Raw genomic sequence first — 20266 nt, 5'->3', positions numbered from 1 at the left:
AAAAACGCAGATATTTCGTGAACCATTCGGCGAAATGTTTCACAAAGTAATAGCACACCAATCGGGAACAATCCGCACGTTTCGGTATATTACTGTCTATGTAGTGTAAAAACTGTGGGAGGAGTTAGGGTGGTAAATTTGGCTATAATAATAAGAATATATATGTGAGATAACAGTAAGTGGTCTTGCCATACAAGAACAATTAATAAAGAAGGGAGGTTTGTGGCTTGGGGGAGGGGGCTGAGCCTGGAGTTAGGCTTTAAGTTGAATGTCCACTTGCTTATAGCGTATGTATAGCCAAAACATTTTTTTGACTAGGGAAGGTTATTGTGCTGTGTTCTGGTATAGAGATTTCCCTTTACTTCATGCCCTGGAGACCTAGAATGAGGAAATATCACCAAAGCGATAGAAATTTCTGGCTCAGACAGTTATAGCGTGAACATTTGTGCCCATTAACCGAATAAGGTATACCTACAGCTAAAGCTTTTTTTTCTAATAGGGTAGGGGAAGTTAAAAATAGCTTTATGGGTTTTTTTCTTCCATCTGCCTCACATTTAGGAGATTTGCCCCTTCATTTCTTGTCCTGTAGACCAGTGTTTCTCAACCTTTTTCCAGTCATGGCAATCTTTAAAATAAAGGTCAATCTTAAGGCATCCCATTCTAAAGAGGAAAAATGAAACGAATAGTTTTACATAATGCAGTAGACGCTACCCATGTAGAACACTCAACATTAGAGGTGATTTTATACAAAGCAATATACATTTGAACACTGGTACTGACTAGTATTCTTTCTTCCTTCAGTTTATCTCCCTTATTCAAATAACATGACCCCAGTGCTGATGGAATGAGGCAGGGGAGGGGCAAACAAGGACATCCTCAGGTGCCCAACATCCTCCTTATCAACCTATGATGGCATCAGTTATAAGGAAGTCGACTGATGGCCTGCATGGTGTCCAAGGTTGTAATGCTGCACAATAAAATCCTGTAGCTTTGTGTAAGAAAAAAAGGAAGGCTTGATCTTCCTACCAGGTTGTTGAAAAGTTCTGGTAATTTGGGGTGATGGTGCCCTGGTTGAAAAAGGCTTCTGTAGACTCATCCGGAAGTGATCGAATATGTTTTTAACTTGAGAGAAATTCCCTCTTAGACAGCTATAATGAGAGACAGTATCCCCATTGGAAGTTTCTCCCTCTCTTCTTGCTTTTGTAGCAACTCCTCCTTTTGAAAATACCCTGACTTTCATTCCCAGTGACTTTGGTGATCAGGAAAATTAGAAAAGCGGAATCTCTCTACCAGGGAGCAATATAAACCTGACATCGATTCTAAACTCTTGCCAAAGACACTTTAAAATTAAGTCATCCTGCCAAACTGGTCAGTTTAAACAAGAACCTGAACAAATTATATTCAAACTGAAAAAGTATATAACACAAGCACAGAGATACTGCTGTCCTGGAAGACTCATGGAAGTCTAACTCCGGATTTCCCAAATCGTCTTCCAGGACAGCATATGACAGGATTAACAAGAATTTACCAGTCTAGGGAAGAACAATAAAAACTAGAAAATCTACAATTTCTGGGGAAATTGTGTGAAGTGTTCTTGCAGCCAACCGTAACCAAATGATTGATGAAATGTAAGCAGTGCACATGGCAAGCCTGATAGAGTGAGAAATGCATTTCAACTTGGTCACTCAGCTGCCTGTGAGTCATCTTTGGTTGCTGTGGCAACTCACTCAGTCAGGAAGCTGACAGGCTTCTGTAAACAAACTGCTCCAACTTGCCAATTTCACTGGCGATTGGCATCTTCAAACGGTTGTAGTTTTAAAAGTATAAATGCTACTGTGAAAAGGTTTATATTGTTCGAATCACAAGAGCCAGACCTAAATTTTGATGTATAGTATGTCTCTGAAATATTAAAAATGAAGGCACAGTCGCAGTTTAAAAATGTCCCTTCAAATTTCAGGTGGCTGTGAGTGAAGTTTCAATGAAAGTCAATGGGAGGGATGAGTTGCAAACAAATGGTCATATTGTGAAAACTATCAGGAGTATGGCTTAGCCGTGAACATTTGTAGTGACAGCAGGGTTAGCTGAACGTTTTGATATAAGATATGTGTAGGTGGGCTTAAAAATGACAGAGTGACGGCAGTTTACAAATCATGTTCTGATTTTTCCTTCCACACTAGCTTTTCTGTGCTGCCACTGTAGTTGCTCCATTCATTCCTATGGGAAAATTTCACCACAAAAACCGCGATATTTCGTGAACGATTCGGCGAAACGTTCCACAAAGTAACAGCAATCCGATCGGGAACAATCCGCACGTTTTGATATATTACTTGTCTTTGTAGTGTAAAAACTGTGGGAGGAGTTAGCGTGGCAAATTTGGCTATAATAAGAAACGGAATAAGAATATATTTGTGAGATAACAATAAGTGTTCTTGGAAGAACACTTAATAAAAAAATCTACAATTTCTGGGGAAATTGTGTGAAGTGTTCTTACCTGCAGCAGTAGTCTACAACTGGAGTGGGCGGAGTAGCCTTGGTCACTCTGCTGACACAGCTGAATTGCTATGGCAACTCACTCTGAGAGGAATTTTTGTAAACACACTGCTCCAACTTGCTCACTTCACTGGCGATTGCCATCTTCAAACGGTTGTAGTTGTAAAAGTATAAATGCTACTGCGAAGAGCTTTATACTGTGAGAATCACAAGACTCAGACCTACATTTTGATGTTTCTGAAATATTAAAAATGAAGGCACAGTCGCAGTTTAAAAATGTCCCTTAACATTTCAGGTGGCTGTGAGTGAAGTTTCAATGAAAGTCAATGGGAGAGGTGAGTTGCAAACAAATGGTCATATTGTGAAAACTATCAGGACTATGGCTTAGCCGTGGATATTTCTAGTGACAGCAGGGATAGCTGAATGTTTTGATATAAGATATGTGTAGGTGGGCTTGAAAATGAGGGAGTGATGGCAGTTTACAAATCATGTTCTGATTTTTACTTCCACACTCTAGCTTTGTCAGTTCCCACTCTAGTTGCGCCATTCATTCCTATGGGACAAATTTCACCACAAAAACGGCAATATTTCGTGAACCATTTGGCGAAATGTTCCACAAAGTAATAGCAATCCGATTGGGAACAATCCGCACGTTTTGATATATTACTTGTCTTTGTAGTGTAAAAACTGTGGGAGGAGTTAGCATGGCAAATTGGCTATAATAAGAAACGGAATAAGAATATATTTGTGAGATAACAATAAGTGTTTTGCAAGAACACTTAAAAAGACCCCACTGACCATAATTATCACAGATATGGTGGACTCTGTTATATTACATTTTCAACAAAGAGAAACCCAAGGCAGGAGAAAATAAGAGCTCAAAGCTGCACAGGATGGATCCCGAAAATATATCAGTTATAAAACCCTATATCCAACCCTACTGAGGCCTTGGTCAACTAAGGAGATATGAATGCCCCTGTCTGTGTGGCCGATATAACACGGAAATTGAAGGATTTTAATAAGCCAGCTATTTAGTTCAGATACCTTTGTTCATTGCTGTATATAGAATGTAAAAAATAAAGAAAGCATATAACCAAAGAAAACTGTATATGAAGACTTGAGGACAAGCTGAAAAAAAAAACTAGCCACAACAGAACATACATGGGTTGTCTAGGACTGAGCTATGATGGGGACATAAAACCACACCCTATATAGAATCACATATGAAAGGCCTTCTGCAGAAGTTAAGCCCATTGTATACTGTCCTACAATGCAGATACCCAGACAACTGGACTGAGAACCTATTTTGCCTGTGTTAGTCCCTGTCAAGGGGGTTTACCACTAACAGACATGGCCTTCGCTATGCACAGAAGGAGAAGGGGGACTAAGCGATCTTCCTGTACTGGGGAGGGGTCCTGGAGTGCAATCTAGCAGACAACCTTACCAGCTGCTTCCAGGGGAGCCAGGTAGGTAAAGGGTGGGTGGAGCAAAAAGATGGCTGGAGAAACCAAGGCCTCCCTTACTCAGCTCCGAGGCAATGCATCTTTTCTGGACAGAGGAAACATTAAAAACTGACCAGTTTGGCAGAAGGACTGCCTTTTAAAGTGTCTTTGGTGATGTGTTTTCTATTCCTATTGGGTGAAGTACCTATACCTCATATGCTGTCCAGAAAAAACAATTTGGAAAAAGGTTTTGCCTTTGGTTATATTGTTTGCTTTTTTCCAGTAAGAATATATAGAGGAGAGATGAGTGCCTCAGTATTCAGCGCATCTCCCCTGCAGCATTAGGGTCCGCAGTTTGAATTTCCACCAGAATAATATCTGCATGGAGATTGCATGTTCTTGTGCTTACAAGGGCTTCCTCCCACACTCCAAAGTCACGCTTGTAGGTTAATTGGCTCCTGCGTAAATTGGCCCTAGTGTATGCACGTATGTATGTAAGTTAGGGGCCTTAGATTTTGAGCTCCTTGTGGACAGGGATTGGTGCGAATGAATAGTATGTAAAGTGTTGCATACATTGACAATGCTATATAAATACATGCAATCATTAATAAATAAATAATATAGAAAATCACCTGATCTCATTTAAAACCAACTTCACATTCAGTAGGACCTCCCAACCCTGTTAACATATAAAAGTAATTTTTGGATATATAATGCTGATTTATTGCTGGTACATGCGAGACAAAATAACAATTAGTGAGGTTTTCTGCTGCTAGAGGCAGAAAAGACACATCTATACTTATACTGCTTGCCCACAAACATACAGGGAAATGTGAGTACAGCAGTGGGCTCAGTTACAAACATTAGTATGAAAACCTGTAAAATGTAGGTAGCAGGACTTTTACAATGTGAACATTAAAAGTTTCAAGAAGGAATTAGTTAAAGCTATACACAAAGTGGAAACCCATTATTGCAGTAAATACATTTCCATCAATCATATAAATATAGTTCATGTTACCTTTATTTATTTTTATCAGCTTTTTACAGATCAATTAACCCTTAGGGAGTATTTCACCCAAAATTACATTTTTGTTGCAAGGGATGCCTAAAATCTCACTTGTGTCTTAGTGAAGACTTCTGGGAAAATCAGTGAGCCAATCACACAAACAGGAAATGACATTTCTGTGGATGTTTTGTACACCAACTGTGTAGAGAAGTTCTGTAGGCTGCCATATTGCATAGAATTTTACAGAAAATTACAGCACTGCAGATTGAAAAGGAAATGTAATTTTTTAATAACATTAAATTACAATATGGCTTGTGTAGCAGTTGCATATGTTATATTATTTTTATTTATTTGCTTTTTTTCATTAAAGTGGAGTTACCCTTTAACTTCAGGATAGAGCTTGCCGAATCTCACTTTTGGAAAGAATTGAAAAATATCAAAACCCCTGTTACAGCTGTCTGTTTTCCCTGTGGAAGATATCACTTCACCTCTTGTTCCAGAAACATGATGAAAAGTGTGGGCAAACTTCCCCAGCATAAATGGAAATTCCACCATTGTCAGCTGTCACCCCAGTTGGTGATTTCCCCTAACCTCCTTTTCTCGTGACAGCTCCAATAAGTCACAATCTTTCTCAATGACACCAGTCAACAAAACAGAAAATGAGAGGAAATTCCCCTAGTGGGGACACTTTCAGAAGCACTAACCTTTTTCCACCCTTTCTTGAAGTTTTAATGGCAGTTCCACTTTAAGGGCTACCATAGCTCTTACATACACTTCTAGGATATTACTCAAAAAAGTTGTAGTCAGATGCAATAAATGACAAGGAAGGAAGATCATAGAGTTTGATAAATTCTTGTCCCAGCCTACAACTATGACATAAAAATACACTGCATATATTCATGTATTGGTAAAACTAATTCTATGTCACAAGGATGTGTTCTTAGACGATGTTTATAAATTAAATAATTCTATCCAAAGTGTACCCTAGAAGCAATTAATAGTTTGCTTATTTCAGCAGTTTAACAGATCTGGTCTTCTGTAGAGCTCCTCCTCGGATTGGGACCCTCTTGAGGGCAAGATCTGTATCAGCCAAGGGACCACCTGTCAGCCTAGACGGTGTGCTTTCTACAGTCACAACACGGCCACTAGCAACCTGCAAAAGAATAGGCAAACATTGGGACAACATATATTGGAGTGAAAGTACCTGTACTCACACAGGTCAATCTACATGATCAGACTTTGGATGGCTCAAGCTTTAGATCAGGGGTGTCAAACTGCGGCCCTCCAGCTGTTGCGGAACTACAAATCCCATGAAGCATTGCAGAGCTGACAGTTAAAAGCAGAGGCATATTGGGACTTGTAGTTACTCAATAGCTGGAGGGCCGCAGTTTGACACCTGTGCTTTAAGTCGAATGGCCATACACAAGGTGGACCATATCAGATGGATCAGTGAGAGGAACAATAAATAGGACATTGGATCATGGCATAATGCAGACGTAATCAATGTACTATTACATCTACCATCTTGCTGGATACGGGAGCAGTAAAGCCTCTTCTTAAAAGTTATGAACAGCGCATACATGGACCAATTAGCACTGGAGTAGGTCTAAAACAACCTACTTTGTCTGGTAGCCTGGCTGTATATAGAGATTAACACAATAACTCACTAACACAATTGAATGTGGGTGTAACCATCCATCAATCTCCCATTACGGCAGCATCCTGAATTGTTAACGGTTTCCATATATTTTCTCCCAAATTCTCATCACTCATTCTCAAATAATTAGAAATATTTACTCATTAGCCCTATTCACGACCTACCCCTGTGAATGAACACCCTCCCAGAAAGTTCCTTCTTCTAGGATGTGTTTTTTTTTTTGTTAATCAAGAAGAGAGTTTATTAAGGGCTCGTTCACACTTGACTTTTTTGCCCCTATAGCGTTTGGCAAGCGTTGGTCCGGCGTTTGCGGAGCGTTTTTTAACGCTCAGCAAACGCTCTGAAAACGCCGCATGCGTGGTTTAGCGGTGGTTGCTAGGCGTTTGCCGAGCGTTAAAAACGCCCCACAAACGCCTACAATGAAGTTTGAAAGGTGTTACCGCCCCGCAACCGCGTCGCAACCGCACCGCAAACGCCGGCTGGGTGTTTGCAGAGCGGCACCATAGACTAGAATACGAGGCTTCAACGCCTCCTGACTCGACCAGAGGCGTCCATTTTGCCGTGACGAGACACTAACACTACCGTTAGAACAGCACCATGTGCTGCAATGTGCAGAATTGTCAGAGGTGTTTGGAAAGCGGTAAAAACGCTTCCCAAACGCCTCACTGCCGTCTGCACACAATGCTAGTGTGAACGTAGCCTTAGTGTTACAAAAGTCCTCAGAGATCACAATTATTACAAAGAGCTTGAAGAGGTACAATGAGCACATACATGTACATGGAACTATCGCAATTCCTAGATTGTAAGCTCGAAAGAGCAGGGCCCTCAATCCCCTCATGATTTGCATTGTATTGGTATTGTTCTGTCACATGTTCTGTCCCCCTTTGTAATGTACAGCGCTGAGCAAACTATTGGCGCTTTATAAATACTGTATAATAATAATAATAATAATAATAAAGATACTAGCCATATACAGCATATTGGCATTCTGAAAAAGCAATAGTACAGCAGCACACACTACCATGAGGCGAGTACAGCAACCCACATACAGAGGCATTGAGTCATAACCCAATAGGAGAGTAAATATAGGAGTCTATCAATACAAGATCAATGGGGGATAGGCTCAGTGTAGCTAACCAGTTATCCCACAGCTTGTTAAATTTTCTGGGGCATGCCTTGTGCTGAAAAATAAGTTTCTCTAGGCACAATGTATGGCCCATTCGTTCAACCCATTCTCTACGTGTTGGCAGCTGCTCCGCCTTCCAGTGCTGCAAAATGAGATTTTTGGCTTGGAACAAAGCCCTATTAATGGCTACCTGGGAGCAATCTGTTAACAGAGGATCATTCAATACACCAAATGGGCACAATTTGAGGTCTAAGGGCAAATTCCAGGAGGAGGTTAATTAAAGTCAGGTCACTTTCAACTGCAGGAGGCTTCAGAGATTGATTTGATCTCCCCACAGACGACTGCACAGTCAATCATGAACATCAGACTTATACAAAACAAGGGGGGAGAGTTACTAAAACTGGAGCACTCAGAATTTGCTGCAGCTCTTCATAGTTACATAGTTAGTCTGGCTGAAAAAAAGACAAAAGTCCATCCAGTTCAACCAAAAAAAAAAATATATATATAATCCTATACCCACAGTTGATCCAGAGGAAGGCAAACAACCCAGCAAAGCACGATCCAATTTGCTCCTGCAGGGAAAAAAATCTTTTGTGATCCCCCGAGAGGCAATCAGATATTCCCTGGATCAACTTTACCTATAAATGTTAGTATCCAGTTATATTCTGTGTATCTAGGAAAGAATCTAGGACTTTTTTAAAGCAAACCACTGAGCTGGCCAGAACCAACTCTTGAGGGAGTCTATTCCACATTTTCACAGCTCTTACTGTGAAGAAACCTTTCCATGTTTGGAGATTACATTTCTTTTCCTCCAGACGTAAAGAGTGCCCACTTGTCCTCTGTGATGACCCCATTTCTGTGTTCTGTTCATCGATGCTATTATTCCCTCCCAGTCTACGTCTTGGTGAGCAGGTGGTAGCCAATCAGTTTCTAACGTGATTGAAAGCTAATTTCTATGCAGAGCTGCACCAGATTTTGCACTCTCCAGTTTTAGTAAACCAACCCTCAAAGTTTTTCCGGCAGCTATTTCTCACTTACCGTAGTATTAAGGTTTGCGATTTGTGTACAATGAAAGCTTAAATTTTGCAGTCTGGCTTTCGGTCTCGATGATTCAATGGACTTTTCCTGCAGTCGTTTTGCTTTCTAAAAAAAAATAAATTCATATTGGTGCTGATAGCTGATAAGTGACTGTAAAAATTATATCTTTTTTTTTTCAGCCAAGTTTTTATTTTTGTTAAATTATTTTTTTGGATGGAGGAAGGGAAGGCTTAAAATCCCCACTGGGTTATTTCATAGCTGTGTACCCTTGGGAAGATTTCTCTCTGCAACTGAAAAATTAAAGAAATCGTTTATAGTGACAGTTGTTACTGAAACATTTGTCCCCACTGGAAGAAAATCCCTTCAAAATTAAGGCGTGGGGTGGCAGTATGGGTGGTGCGTGTGTTGTTACAATGCGTCTCATGGTCTAGAAGTTACCCATAGCTCTTGCTCTAGTGGCATCTTTACAGTGTTGGACTACCCATCATTTCCTGAAGAAAAAATGCATTGCATATATCTATATATATATACAGTATATTACTACTATTACCAAACCTTTATTTTATTCATAAACATTTAAAACCTTACAGAAGTTTTGTGAAGAGTCATATGGGGTCCTATATGCAGAGCAGAGGGAGAGTGGGGTGTATCCTTCATTTAACATGTTCAGATGTCCATATAATTTAAGCGCCTGCTAACACACACTAAAGAACACACATTTTACTTCACTATTATTGTAATCCTGCTTTTTTGATACTGTATAAGGCGTATATGACTGAAGACAGTAAATGACCATTACCTTTAAGGCTTCATAATTAGATGTCCTGGCCAGGAATTTATCCCATGTTTTCATGACTATTTCACTCTGTTTGTGGTTAGCTTTAATCTGCATTAAGAAAAGCAAAATAGATTTGATTAGAAGTAATCATGAATCATTTAACCTTCAATGCTCCCTTGGACCCCATCAACAGAAAGAGGAAAGTGGACTGGACATTGCAAGATGGAAAGAGTGTCCAGTAGTGGACTGGCCAAGCCACTAAATGGGGTACATGTACTACAAGCAGAGTCCAAAATCTGGTACAGCTGCGCATGGTAGCCAATCAGCTTATAACTTCAGCTTGTTTTATAAGCCCTGCTTCACACCGTTGCGACTTGTTATACGATTTGACAGTGTTCACCAATGGAACTGATCTAATCACTGTGACTTAATTGGCGTCACACCGATTTGAAAAGTAGTTCCTGCACTATTTTTGCCAATTTCTAGTGCGACTTGCATTGACATCTGTGCATGAAGTCACACAGATATCTACCAAGTTGCACCTGAAGTCGCACTGACATGCGACTTTAAAATCGTGTGACTTCAAGTGAAGTCACGATTTCAAATTTGGATCTAGTGTGAACCAGGGCTTAAGCTTTGACAAGAAAAAAAAACTAGAAGCTGATTGGTTTCTAGGCAGAGCTGCACCAGATTTTGCACTCCATAGTTTTAGTAAATCAACCCCATAGTGTAGTTAATCTATTCAGTCTTTGGTGGATAATCTACAAATCTCTACATGTAACAAAAAAGAAAGAGGAAGTGTGTATATACAGTGCCTTGAAAAAGTATTCATCCCCCTTGACATTTTCCACATTTTGTTATGTTACAACCAAAAACGTAAATGTATTTTATTGGGATTTATGTGATAGACCAACACAAAGTGACACATAATTGTGAAGTGGAAGGAAAATGATAAATAGTTTTCAAAATTTTTTACAAATAAATGTGTGAAAAGTGTGGCATGAATTTGTATTCAGCCCCCCGGAGTCAATACTTTGTAGGACCCCCTTTCGCTGCATTACAGCTGCAAGTCTTTTTGGGGATGTCTCTACCAGCTTTGCACATCTAGAGAGGGACATTTTTGCCCATTCTTCTTTGCAAAATAGCTCAAGCTCTGTCAGATTGGATGGAGAGTGTCTGTGAACAGCAATATTCAAGTCTGGCCACAGATTCTCAATTGGATTTAGGTCTGGACTGTGACTGGGCCATTCTAACACATGAAGATGCTTTGATTTAACCATTCCATTGTAGCTCTGGCTGGATGTTTTGGGTCATTGTGCTGCTGGAAGGTGAACCTCCGCCCCAGTCTCAAGTCTTTTGCAGACTCCAACAGATTTTCTTCTAAAATTGCCCTGTATTTGGCTCCATCCATCTTCCCATCAACTCTTGCCAGCTTCCCTGTCCCTGCTGAAGAAAGCATCTCCACAACATGATGCTGCCACCACCATGTTTCACGGTGGGGATGGTGTGTTCAGGGTGATGTGCAGTGTTAGTTTTCCGCCACATATAGCGATTTGCTATTAGGCCAAAAAGTTCAATTTTGGCCTCATGTGACCAGAGCACCTTCTTCCACGTGTTTGTTGTGTCCCCCACATGGCTTCTCGCAAACTGCAAACGGGACTTCTTATGACTTTCTTTCATCAATGGCTTTCTTCTTGCCACTCTTCCATAAAGGCCAGATTTGTGGAGTGCACTACTAATAGTTGACCTGTGAACAGATTCTCCCACCTGAGCTGTGGATCTCTGCAGCTCCTCCAGAGTTACTATGAGCCTTTTGGCTGCTTTTCTGATTTATGATCTTCTTGCCGGGCCTGTCAGTTTAGGTGGATGGCCATGTCTTGGTAGGTTTGCGATTATGCCATACTCCTTCCTTTTTTGGATGATGGATTAAACAGTGCTCCATGAGATGTTCAAAGCTTGGGATATTGTTTCATAACCTAACCCTGCTTTAAACTTATCCACGACTTTATCCCTGACCTGACTGGTGTGTTCCTTGCCCTTCATGATGCTGTTTGTTCACTAATGTTCTCTAACAAACCTCTGAGGGCTTCACAGAACATCTGTATTTATACTGAGATTACATTGCACACAGGTGGACTCTATTTACTAACTAGGTGACTTCTGAAGGCAATTGGTTCCACTAGATTTTAGTCAGGGGTATCAGAGTAAAGGGGGCTGAATACAAATGCATGCCACTCTTTTCAGATATGTATTTATAAAAAAAATGTGAAAACCATTTATCAATTTCCTTCCAATTATGTGCCACTTTGTGTTGGTCTATCACATAAAATCCTAAAAAAAAACATTTACATTTTTGGTTGTAACATGACAAAATGTGGACATTTCAAAGGGTATGAATACTTTTTCGAGGCACTGTAAAATGAGTAAAAACAAAAACAACTTAACCCATTTCAAAACGGGCATGTTACATTACCTTCATTACCAGGCCATTTTTTCAGTTTTTAGCACTGTGATAGTTTGACTGACAATTACTTGGTCATGAAACACCGTACCTAAATGAATTTTATATATGTTTTTTAGACAGGTAGCATTTTCTTTTGGTGGTAATTAATAACCAATGGGGTTTAATTTTTTTACTATATAAAGAAAATACCATATATTTTGGGACAAATCTGTTCCTCTTATACAATTATATCAAACAAAAATACCAGGACATTACATACACCCCCAAAACTACCCCCTTTTGGAAAATAGACACCCCCAGGTGTATTTTACCCACTTTTCTTGGAAGAAACAGGCTGGTATTGAGGTAGTGAAGGTGTGCTTAGCCTTAAAAGTTGCCCCGTTAATTCAAGTGCAATCTTTTGTTATTATCAGAAGGAAGTCCCCTGTAGGATGAAATTGCATTGTGTGCAATAGATAGATGTCTTGGATAAACTCAAAATAATACCCCACACACACACACACCATAAACAATCCCACAATGCCCAGGTAGCCCTTTAACCGCCTCCTGTCTGCCATATAAGGAAATGATGGGCAGGCGGCGGTTCTCTCGTTTTGGGAGGACGTCATATGACGTCCTCCAGCTCTAGCTGCGCATGAGCGCCCCCGGGGGTCCCTGCACATGGCGCAGCGGTCCCTGGGAAACAGTGGATCACCGATTGCAGTAAAGAGCAGATGACGTAGGCTCTATCATGTGATCAGCTGTGTCCAATCACAGCTGATCGCATGTAAATAGGAAATGCCGGTTATCGGCAGTCCTCTCCTCACGCTGAGAGCGTGGAGAGGAGAGCCGGTAATTGGCATTCCTCAGAACGGACATCTACACTGATCATCAGGGCACTGATCATCAGTGCCCAGATGATCAGTGTAGCCCCATTAGTGCCACCTGTCAGTGCCCATAATTGCCACCTGTCGGTGCCCATAATTGCCACCTGCCAGTGCTCATCAATGCCACATACCAGTGTCCATCAGTGCACATCAATGCCACATATCAGTGCCCATCAGAGCTGCCTTTCAGTGCTAACAATCAGTACCAGTCAGTGCTGCCTATCAGTGCCGGTCAGTGCCATCTAACAATTCCTATCAGTGCCAGTCAGTGCCACCTATCAGTGCCGGCTATGAGTGCCATATATGAGTGCTACCTTTCAGTACCCATCAGTGATGCCCATCAATGCCTCCTCATCAGTCCAGCCTATCAGTGCAGCCAGTCAGTGCCCATCACTGCAGCCTCATTAGTGCACATCAGTGAAGGAGAGAAATTACTTATTTAGAACATTTTAAAAAAGAAACTAAGAGGAGACAGAGACCTGGGACAGCTGAGGCTGTCATGCACATTGCTGGATCTCCATGGGGCTCAGATAAGTATTGAGGGGACTCAGGGGCACTGCTGCACACTGAAGGTGTTTTTACCTTCATGCATAGAATGCATGAAGGTAAAAAAACTTGACCCTTTACAACTGCTTTAAGGCTTTAGAACCACTTTATTGAATGGATTAATTAAATCTTCTTCCTTCCCCTTCTTCCTTTGTGAGAAGAATGGGAGGGTTCTCTAATGTAAACAGTGGTACATTGCTTACTGTACATTTGTGATTGCTGTGAATGGCCATCACAGTGACCACATGACACAGAGCCGCTGTGCTTTTTAGCCTGTGCTCTCTGCTGTCCAATGGCAGAGAAAGCATTGGCACTGTGTGTTTGGGTGCGTATACAATGATAAGTGAATAAGACTTTATAAATGGCTTGTCAGAATAACTGCTTCCCCCTAGCAGCTGTTTTACTACAAAGACTGGAATAGGGGCGGTAAGTTTAAAAAAGGCACTAAAACCTCAAAATATGCATTTACAGAAAACTGATAAGCTATACACTGGGCAACAATGAAGCTTTACCTCTGAAAATGTTTGCTGTTCTTCCTGCAGATTCATTTGTAGGTGATTTTCAATCATTTCTGTCTGGTGAGTAGCAACAAGTTTACTGATGTTTTCTGCAGATTTTTCAATGACTTCTAGAGCTTCATAATCAGAGGTTACTGGCATGATGTCTTCTGCTTTCAGTTCAGCTCTGATCTCACTCCACACTTCTCCTACCTTAAAATACACAAACATTAAGACTGGAACTGTAGAAATAATGACAACAGTAATAAAGAACAAAACAGTTGAATATTGGGATAGAAATAGCAGACTAACATCAGAAATTGTGCATGTCTGCGGATATATTTATTCGTTTGCTTACTAGCCCGGTCATATCTTTGTCCAATCTGTTTTATTTGTTACAGCATTTTGCTTCCATCTCAGGGCTCTATGTAAATAAAGTCTTGCATATTAGACTCCTATTTCACGTTTGGCAGCACATTCAGGACAACTTTTAGTTAATATAGACTCTTTATAAGTGTCCCTATTTGAGCATTCACTTGGCTAACTCCCTTGACACTTTATGGGCAACTACCCACCTTCGATACATCAACTTTGGGATTTAATACTAGGGGTTCCTCATGCCATTAGCTACTATGCAAATTTCCCAAATGGCCTTCTCCATGCTCAACCAAACACACCTTTTAGGAGCATTTGGAAGATTATTTAGCATCTTTAATTTCTACTCATGTACTATTGTGGCTCCCTCCCTCTTATTGTAAGCCTCTCCCCAGCCCTGTTACATCCCATTCTCTTAAAATTACATCAAAGGACACCAAGCTTGAAGGGCGCAATAGAAAACCAATTGGAGCTTGACCACCACCAACTTCCAGGAGAATCCCATCCTGGGACAAAATGCATTTCCTACTGTTGTTTGGGCTTAGTGTTGTTTGACTCCATCAAAGACTTGCATACTATACAGCGTAAACAAATATTTTGTTTTGTAAAAATATACAGTATATACAGTGCATTCGGAAAGTATTCACAGCGCTTAACTTTTGCCACATTTTCTTATGTTGCAGCCTTATTCCAAAATGGATTAAATTAATTTTTTTCCTCAACATTCTACAAACAATACCCCATAATGACAACATGAAAGAAGTTTGTTTTGAAATCTTTGCAATTTATTAAAAATAAAAAATTAAATATAGGTGTATCCATACAGTAAAGCAATACTATTGGCAAAAAGTTAGATCAGACTCCTTATTTACTATGTTGCACGTGGATGAGCTAGGGAGGTTTGACTCTCGGAGTTTAGTTCGAAGAAGGATGGTTTGATTCGTCTTGTTTTTGTTGTTGTCAAATTGTTGATAACTATTTTGATTTTACAACTCGTGCTTTTTTTTCTTCTGTTTTTTCAAAACCTTTTTTGGAGTCTGGATTTTTTTTTTGTTCCTATCTCTCTTTTTCAAGAAAGGATCTGGAAAATGTTGTGGTCTTGAATCTATGGTTATATCCTTGGTCTACATGTTTTTTTTGTACCCCCTTTTATATTTTAATGATGTAATTTGTTGATATTATGGCTACACTCCGTTAGAGATTGTGGTTGTCTGATTGTATCTGTACACGGATCCATACTTCAGCCAAAAAAATTATCTAATAAAAAAAAAATGAAAAATGAAAAAAAAAAAACACATGTACATAAGTATTCACAGCCTTTGCCATGACACTCAAAATTGAGCTCTGGGGCATCCTGTTTCCACTGATCATCCTTGAGATGTTTCCACAACTTGATGTGAGTCCACCTGTGGGAAATTTAGTTGATTGGACATGATTAGGAAAGGCATAAACCTGTCTATATAAGGCCACACAGTTAACAGTGCATATCAGAGCTCAAACCAAGCCATGAAGTCCAAGGAATTGTCCGTAGAACTCTGAGACAGGATTAAATCAAGGCACAGATCTGGGGAAGGGTACAGAAAAGTTTCTGCAGCATTGAAGGTCCAAATGAACACAGTGGCCTCCATCATCCATAAATGGAAGAAGTTTGGAACCATCAGGAATCTTCCTTGAGTGGGCCGCCTGGCCAAACTGAACAATCAAGGGAGAAGGGCCTTTGCCAGGGAGGTAACCAAGCACCTGATGGTCATTCTGAAAGAGCTCCAGCGTTTCTTTGTGGAGAGAGGAGAACCTTCCAGAAGAACAACCATCTCTGTAGCACTCCACCAATCAGGCCTGTATGGTACGGAAGCCACTCCTCCATAAAAGGCAAATGGCAGCCTGCTTGGAGTTTGCCAAAAGGCACCTGAGGGACTCTCAGGCCATGAGAAACAAAACTCTCTGGTCTGATGAAACAGAGATTGAACTCTTTGGCCTGAATGCCAACCACCATGTCTGGAGGAAACCAGGCACTACTCACCACCTGGCCAATACCATCCCTACAGTGAAGCATGGTGGTGGCAGTATCATGCTGTGGGGATGTTTTTCAGCGGCAGGAACTGAGAGATTAGTCAGGATCGAAGGAAAGATGAATGCAGCAATGTACGGAGACATCCTTGATGAAAACCTGTTCCAGAACACTCTGGACCTTAGACTGGGGCGAAGGTTCATCTTTCAACAGGACAACGACCCTAAGCATACAGCCCACATAACAAAGGGGTGGCTACGGGCCAACTCTGTGAATGTCCTGGAGTGGCCCAGCCACTAAAGGTGAGGAGGAGTAAAGGTGAGGAGCGTGAGGCGATTAGCTAATGTGTGTGATTTATACACCATATAGAAATACAGTATTAAACCGTCACTTACTTTAAAATCAAGATATCTGCTTATTACACTGAGTGTAACATAATCCAGTGCGGATAAACCAGGTAAATTTTCAAAACCTAAAAGGGATAAGATTTTCAAATTATATAGTGTAATATAAATATCTGGCAAAATGATATCTGAAAATGTGAAGGGTTCCATCTAAAATGGATTACTCAGTCCTTATTGGACTCCGCAGACTTAGATCATTATGCCCTGTTACAGTGTTGGCCAATGTAATGCTTCCTGCTAAGTGACGTTGGGAACAGAAATATGCAGGCACTATCAGGCAAAACAATCAATCCATCATTGCACATAGTTCAAGGCACATCATGTCTTCTTTGCAGGAACCCCAGAGTTTCACAACCCCAATTAGCAGGTGCTGCACAACATAATATACTGTGTGTTATTACATGGAGGTGATGGCTCTTACCTAGCCTGGAAAAAACTGAGTAGATTTTGGCTCTGATATTTTCAGCCACTTCCATGATGGCAACACTAAAGCAGTTGGCTGGCATTGGCACGACTTCCTGCTCTTCCTGGAAATGACCAACCAGGGGTCTCTGCGCATCTGTAAATATGGAATAATCCAATTAAATTAGTACAATATATGTATCTGAAACATAGACATTGGACAATCTCAAGCATTAACTGGGACTGTAGGCAAAAATCTCTAGCAGCATACATTTGGGGTGAACAGAAGAGGTTCCCTGCTCTTTCAGGAATTGGGGAAAAATGTAGTGATGTATCAGTGCACCATCCTCTAATATCTACAGGAGTAGGTATGTCCACCTTAATGAGACCCTGTCACCAACTTCAACAACTGCAGGTAAAAGCAAAAAAAATAAATATATAGCATTTTAAATGCATGCATAGTTTTTCCTTCTTATTAATTATTTTTTATTCATTTGAATGTGTCTTTAAACTTACTAGAAAATGGGACTACTGCAGGAAGAGCCAATTCCAATGCACAGCCCCCTAGCTTTACTTGCACATTATAGCCATCACCTCTCATCACCTGTAAAACCATTCCTGTTTTGGGGGTTGTTTCATTGATGCCCATATAGTGCACCTGTTGTTAATTTCATTAACACCAAAGCAGCAGAAACTGATTAACAACCCCCTCTGCTACTTAACTGACCAGATCAATATCCAAGGAGTTTAATTGACTTGATGCTATACTCTGATTAAAAAGTGTTCCTTTAATTTTTTTGAGCAGTGTATATATATATATATATATATATATATATATATATATATATATATATATATACATATATATATATACACACACACAAACACATTCAGTCGTACCTGACATCCATTTATGATACCAATGAAAGCCTTTCCATGCAATGTTTTACAAGGTAGGTTTCCAGCTCTTTTTTCAACCCCCCCAATCGTTTAGGTTTGGAAATGACAAGCAGAATGTATAACACATGTGCATAGGCAAACTGTACACACATGCTAAGGCCAGTTTGGAGGGGAGCCAATTAACCTACCAGTAAGTCTGTGGCATGTGAGAGGAAACTGAAGTACTTGGAGATAATCTACATAAACACGGGGAGAACATACAAACTCCAGTGCTGCAAAGAACAAGTGCCACCTAATGTTGAAGTAAAAAAGACATTAAAATGCTACTAAACCCAGGACCCTGCAGTCACTATATCTGGCCTCCAAAAGTACACAGAAAATGGAAATGCAATTATTTTAGTAAATATAAACTTCTAAATATGTTTTCTCATCAGCAGCTAGAGCAATCTTGTGATTTCTATCAGTGTCTAGCTGAGCACTGGATAAAGCTTGTAGGAGGAGTTTTCATTCACCCTGATTGTCCTATGAAGCTTCATAACCCCTGACCCTCTGTCTGGACAGGAGAGTACTGATTGGCCCTGTACTCCCCCAAGAAAAAAAACCTCTGTAGCAATATACACCAAACTGAACATGTGCAGCTTACCCCCCAAGGCTCTGTTCTATCATCAGATGGATTGAGGACAGTAGAAGAAGGGGAGAATCAGAGAAGACAGGATCAAACATCCTTTTTCCATAATGTAGAGGATTAACCCCTTAGGTTCCACAGTGAGAATAAAAAGCATGCTTTACTGCATATACAGACTGATTTTACTTTCATGGGTTTAGCAACACTTAAGTGACTGTGATGTTTTAGTATTTGATAAATTATTCTTTTAGGCAACACATGCAATAAAACTTATTGATGGCCAAAATTTGTTTGCAGAAATTTCTGGCACTGAAAGTCCTACAGCAGAAACAAACTAAACAAATTGAATCTAAGCCTTATTTATAAAAGTTCCTATTGAAAACTAATTCCCACAGCATAGTATTTATTTCCAAACTGTTACTGGTCAAATGACAGTTGGCATCTAAAATGTTGCAATAAACAAAAGACAGTTCTTCCAAGCTAATCAATCCTAGTTCTTCAATATTTACCAATAATACGCCCATAACTGTCTCTCCTTACTCCTAGCTCCTCTTCTTCCTGTTTCCACAATCGAACAAGGAGTTTTGGGATCGTTTCATTATTCTTTCCCCTCCAGGTTAAAATATGTGGAATGGTTTTAGGATTATCACAGAATTCCACCAATATCCCAAGTAACAGGTTGTTCATATTTTTCAGATTAAGCTTCAGGAGAAAGTAAACGTGTGTATAGAGTCAATCGGAGTGGAATCAAAATAAATCTTACATAAAAATCCTCATTTAAATTATGGGCAGCCATTTTTATCAACAGATTATGACTGAGTAATAAAACCTGGTAAAGGGTTGAGCTGGCTACTTTTCATGTGAATGTACAAAACAGTGGGATGAACAGTGCTACAGGAAGGTATGTATACACCTTCACTACAACCAGGGCAGGATCCATGCCTCCTGCATCTTTGGTCAGCTGTTTTGTGCTGCCTCCTACCCGAGTAAACAAACTAGCTTTATCATCATACTAAAATCAGTCTTTATAGTCACACAATTATTATTATTATACAGGATTTATATAGCGCCAACAGTTTGCTCAGCGCTTTACAATATAACGGGAGACAGTACAGCAACAATACAGTTCAATACAAGAGGGAAAGGAGGGCCTGATCCTGGGAGCTTACAATCTAAGAAGGAGGAGCTAGTGGTACAAAAGGTAATAACTGTGGGGGATGAACTGGTAGGAGGAATAGAAGATTCCGTTATTAGCTGAAGGCAGGATAGGCTTCCCTGAAGAGATAGGTTTTCAGAGATCACCTAAAAGTGAGCAGAGTAGGCGATAGTCTGATAAATTGGGATAGAGAGTTCCAGAGGATGGAGGAAGCTCTGGAGAAGTCCTGGAGACAAGCATGGGAGGAGGAGACAAGGGAGCAAGACGGCAGGAGGTTGTGCGAGGAGCGGAGAGGACGGTTTGGGTGATATTTGGAGACAAGATTGGTGATGTAATTTGGGGCGGAGTTATGGCTTTATATGTTAATGTTTTGAATTTTATCCGTTGGGCAATGGGAAGCCAGTGGAGGGATTGGCAGAGAGGGGTGGCAGATATGGAACGGTTAGTAAGGTGGATGAGTCTGGCAGCAGCATTCATGATAGACCG

The 20266-nt window shown here is 40.4% G+C and overlaps 1 protein-coding gene across 2 annotated transcripts in view; it reads right to left on the bottom strand.

Moving 5' to 3' along the window:
- Nucleotides 1-4935: 4935 nt before the first annotated feature.
- CFAP69 (cilia and flagella associated protein 69) overlaps nucleotides 4936-20266 on the bottom strand; it is an 87133-nt gene continuing 71802 nt past the window's right edge. Inside the window, exons 17-23 of one of the 2 annotated variants that reach the window (XM_089666232.1) lie at nucleotides 19134-19326; nucleotides 17119-17256; nucleotides 16689-16765; nucleotides 13926-14123; nucleotides 9559-9645; nucleotides 8760-8864; nucleotides 4936-6091 (exon numbers count right to left, since the gene is read on the bottom strand). In XM_089666232.1, coding sequence (XP_089522358.1) covers nucleotides 5945-6091; nucleotides 8760-8864; nucleotides 9559-9645; nucleotides 13926-14123; nucleotides 16689-16765; nucleotides 17119-17256; nucleotides 19134-19326 — 945 coding nt within the window. In that variant the 3' untranslated portion in view covers nucleotides 4936-5944. Of the gene's footprint in view, nucleotides 6092-8759; nucleotides 8865-9558; nucleotides 9646-13925; nucleotides 14124-15048; nucleotides 15692-16688; nucleotides 16766-17118; nucleotides 17257-19133; nucleotides 19327-20266 lie in introns of those variants that run through there. The other variant, XM_089666233.1, reaches the window with a different exon arrangement.

Source organism: Staurois parvus, unplaced genomic scaffold, assembly GCF_062004578.1.
Source record: "Staurois parvus isolate SC_StPar_1 unplaced genomic scaffold, SC_StPar_1.0 ptg000051l, whole genome shotgun sequence".
NCBI classification, from domain to species: Eukaryota; Metazoa; Chordata; class Amphibia; order Anura; family Ranidae; genus Staurois; species Staurois parvus.
Note: the sequence above shows the minus strand (reverse complement) of the source record. Positions and strands in the feature narration are given on the sequence as shown.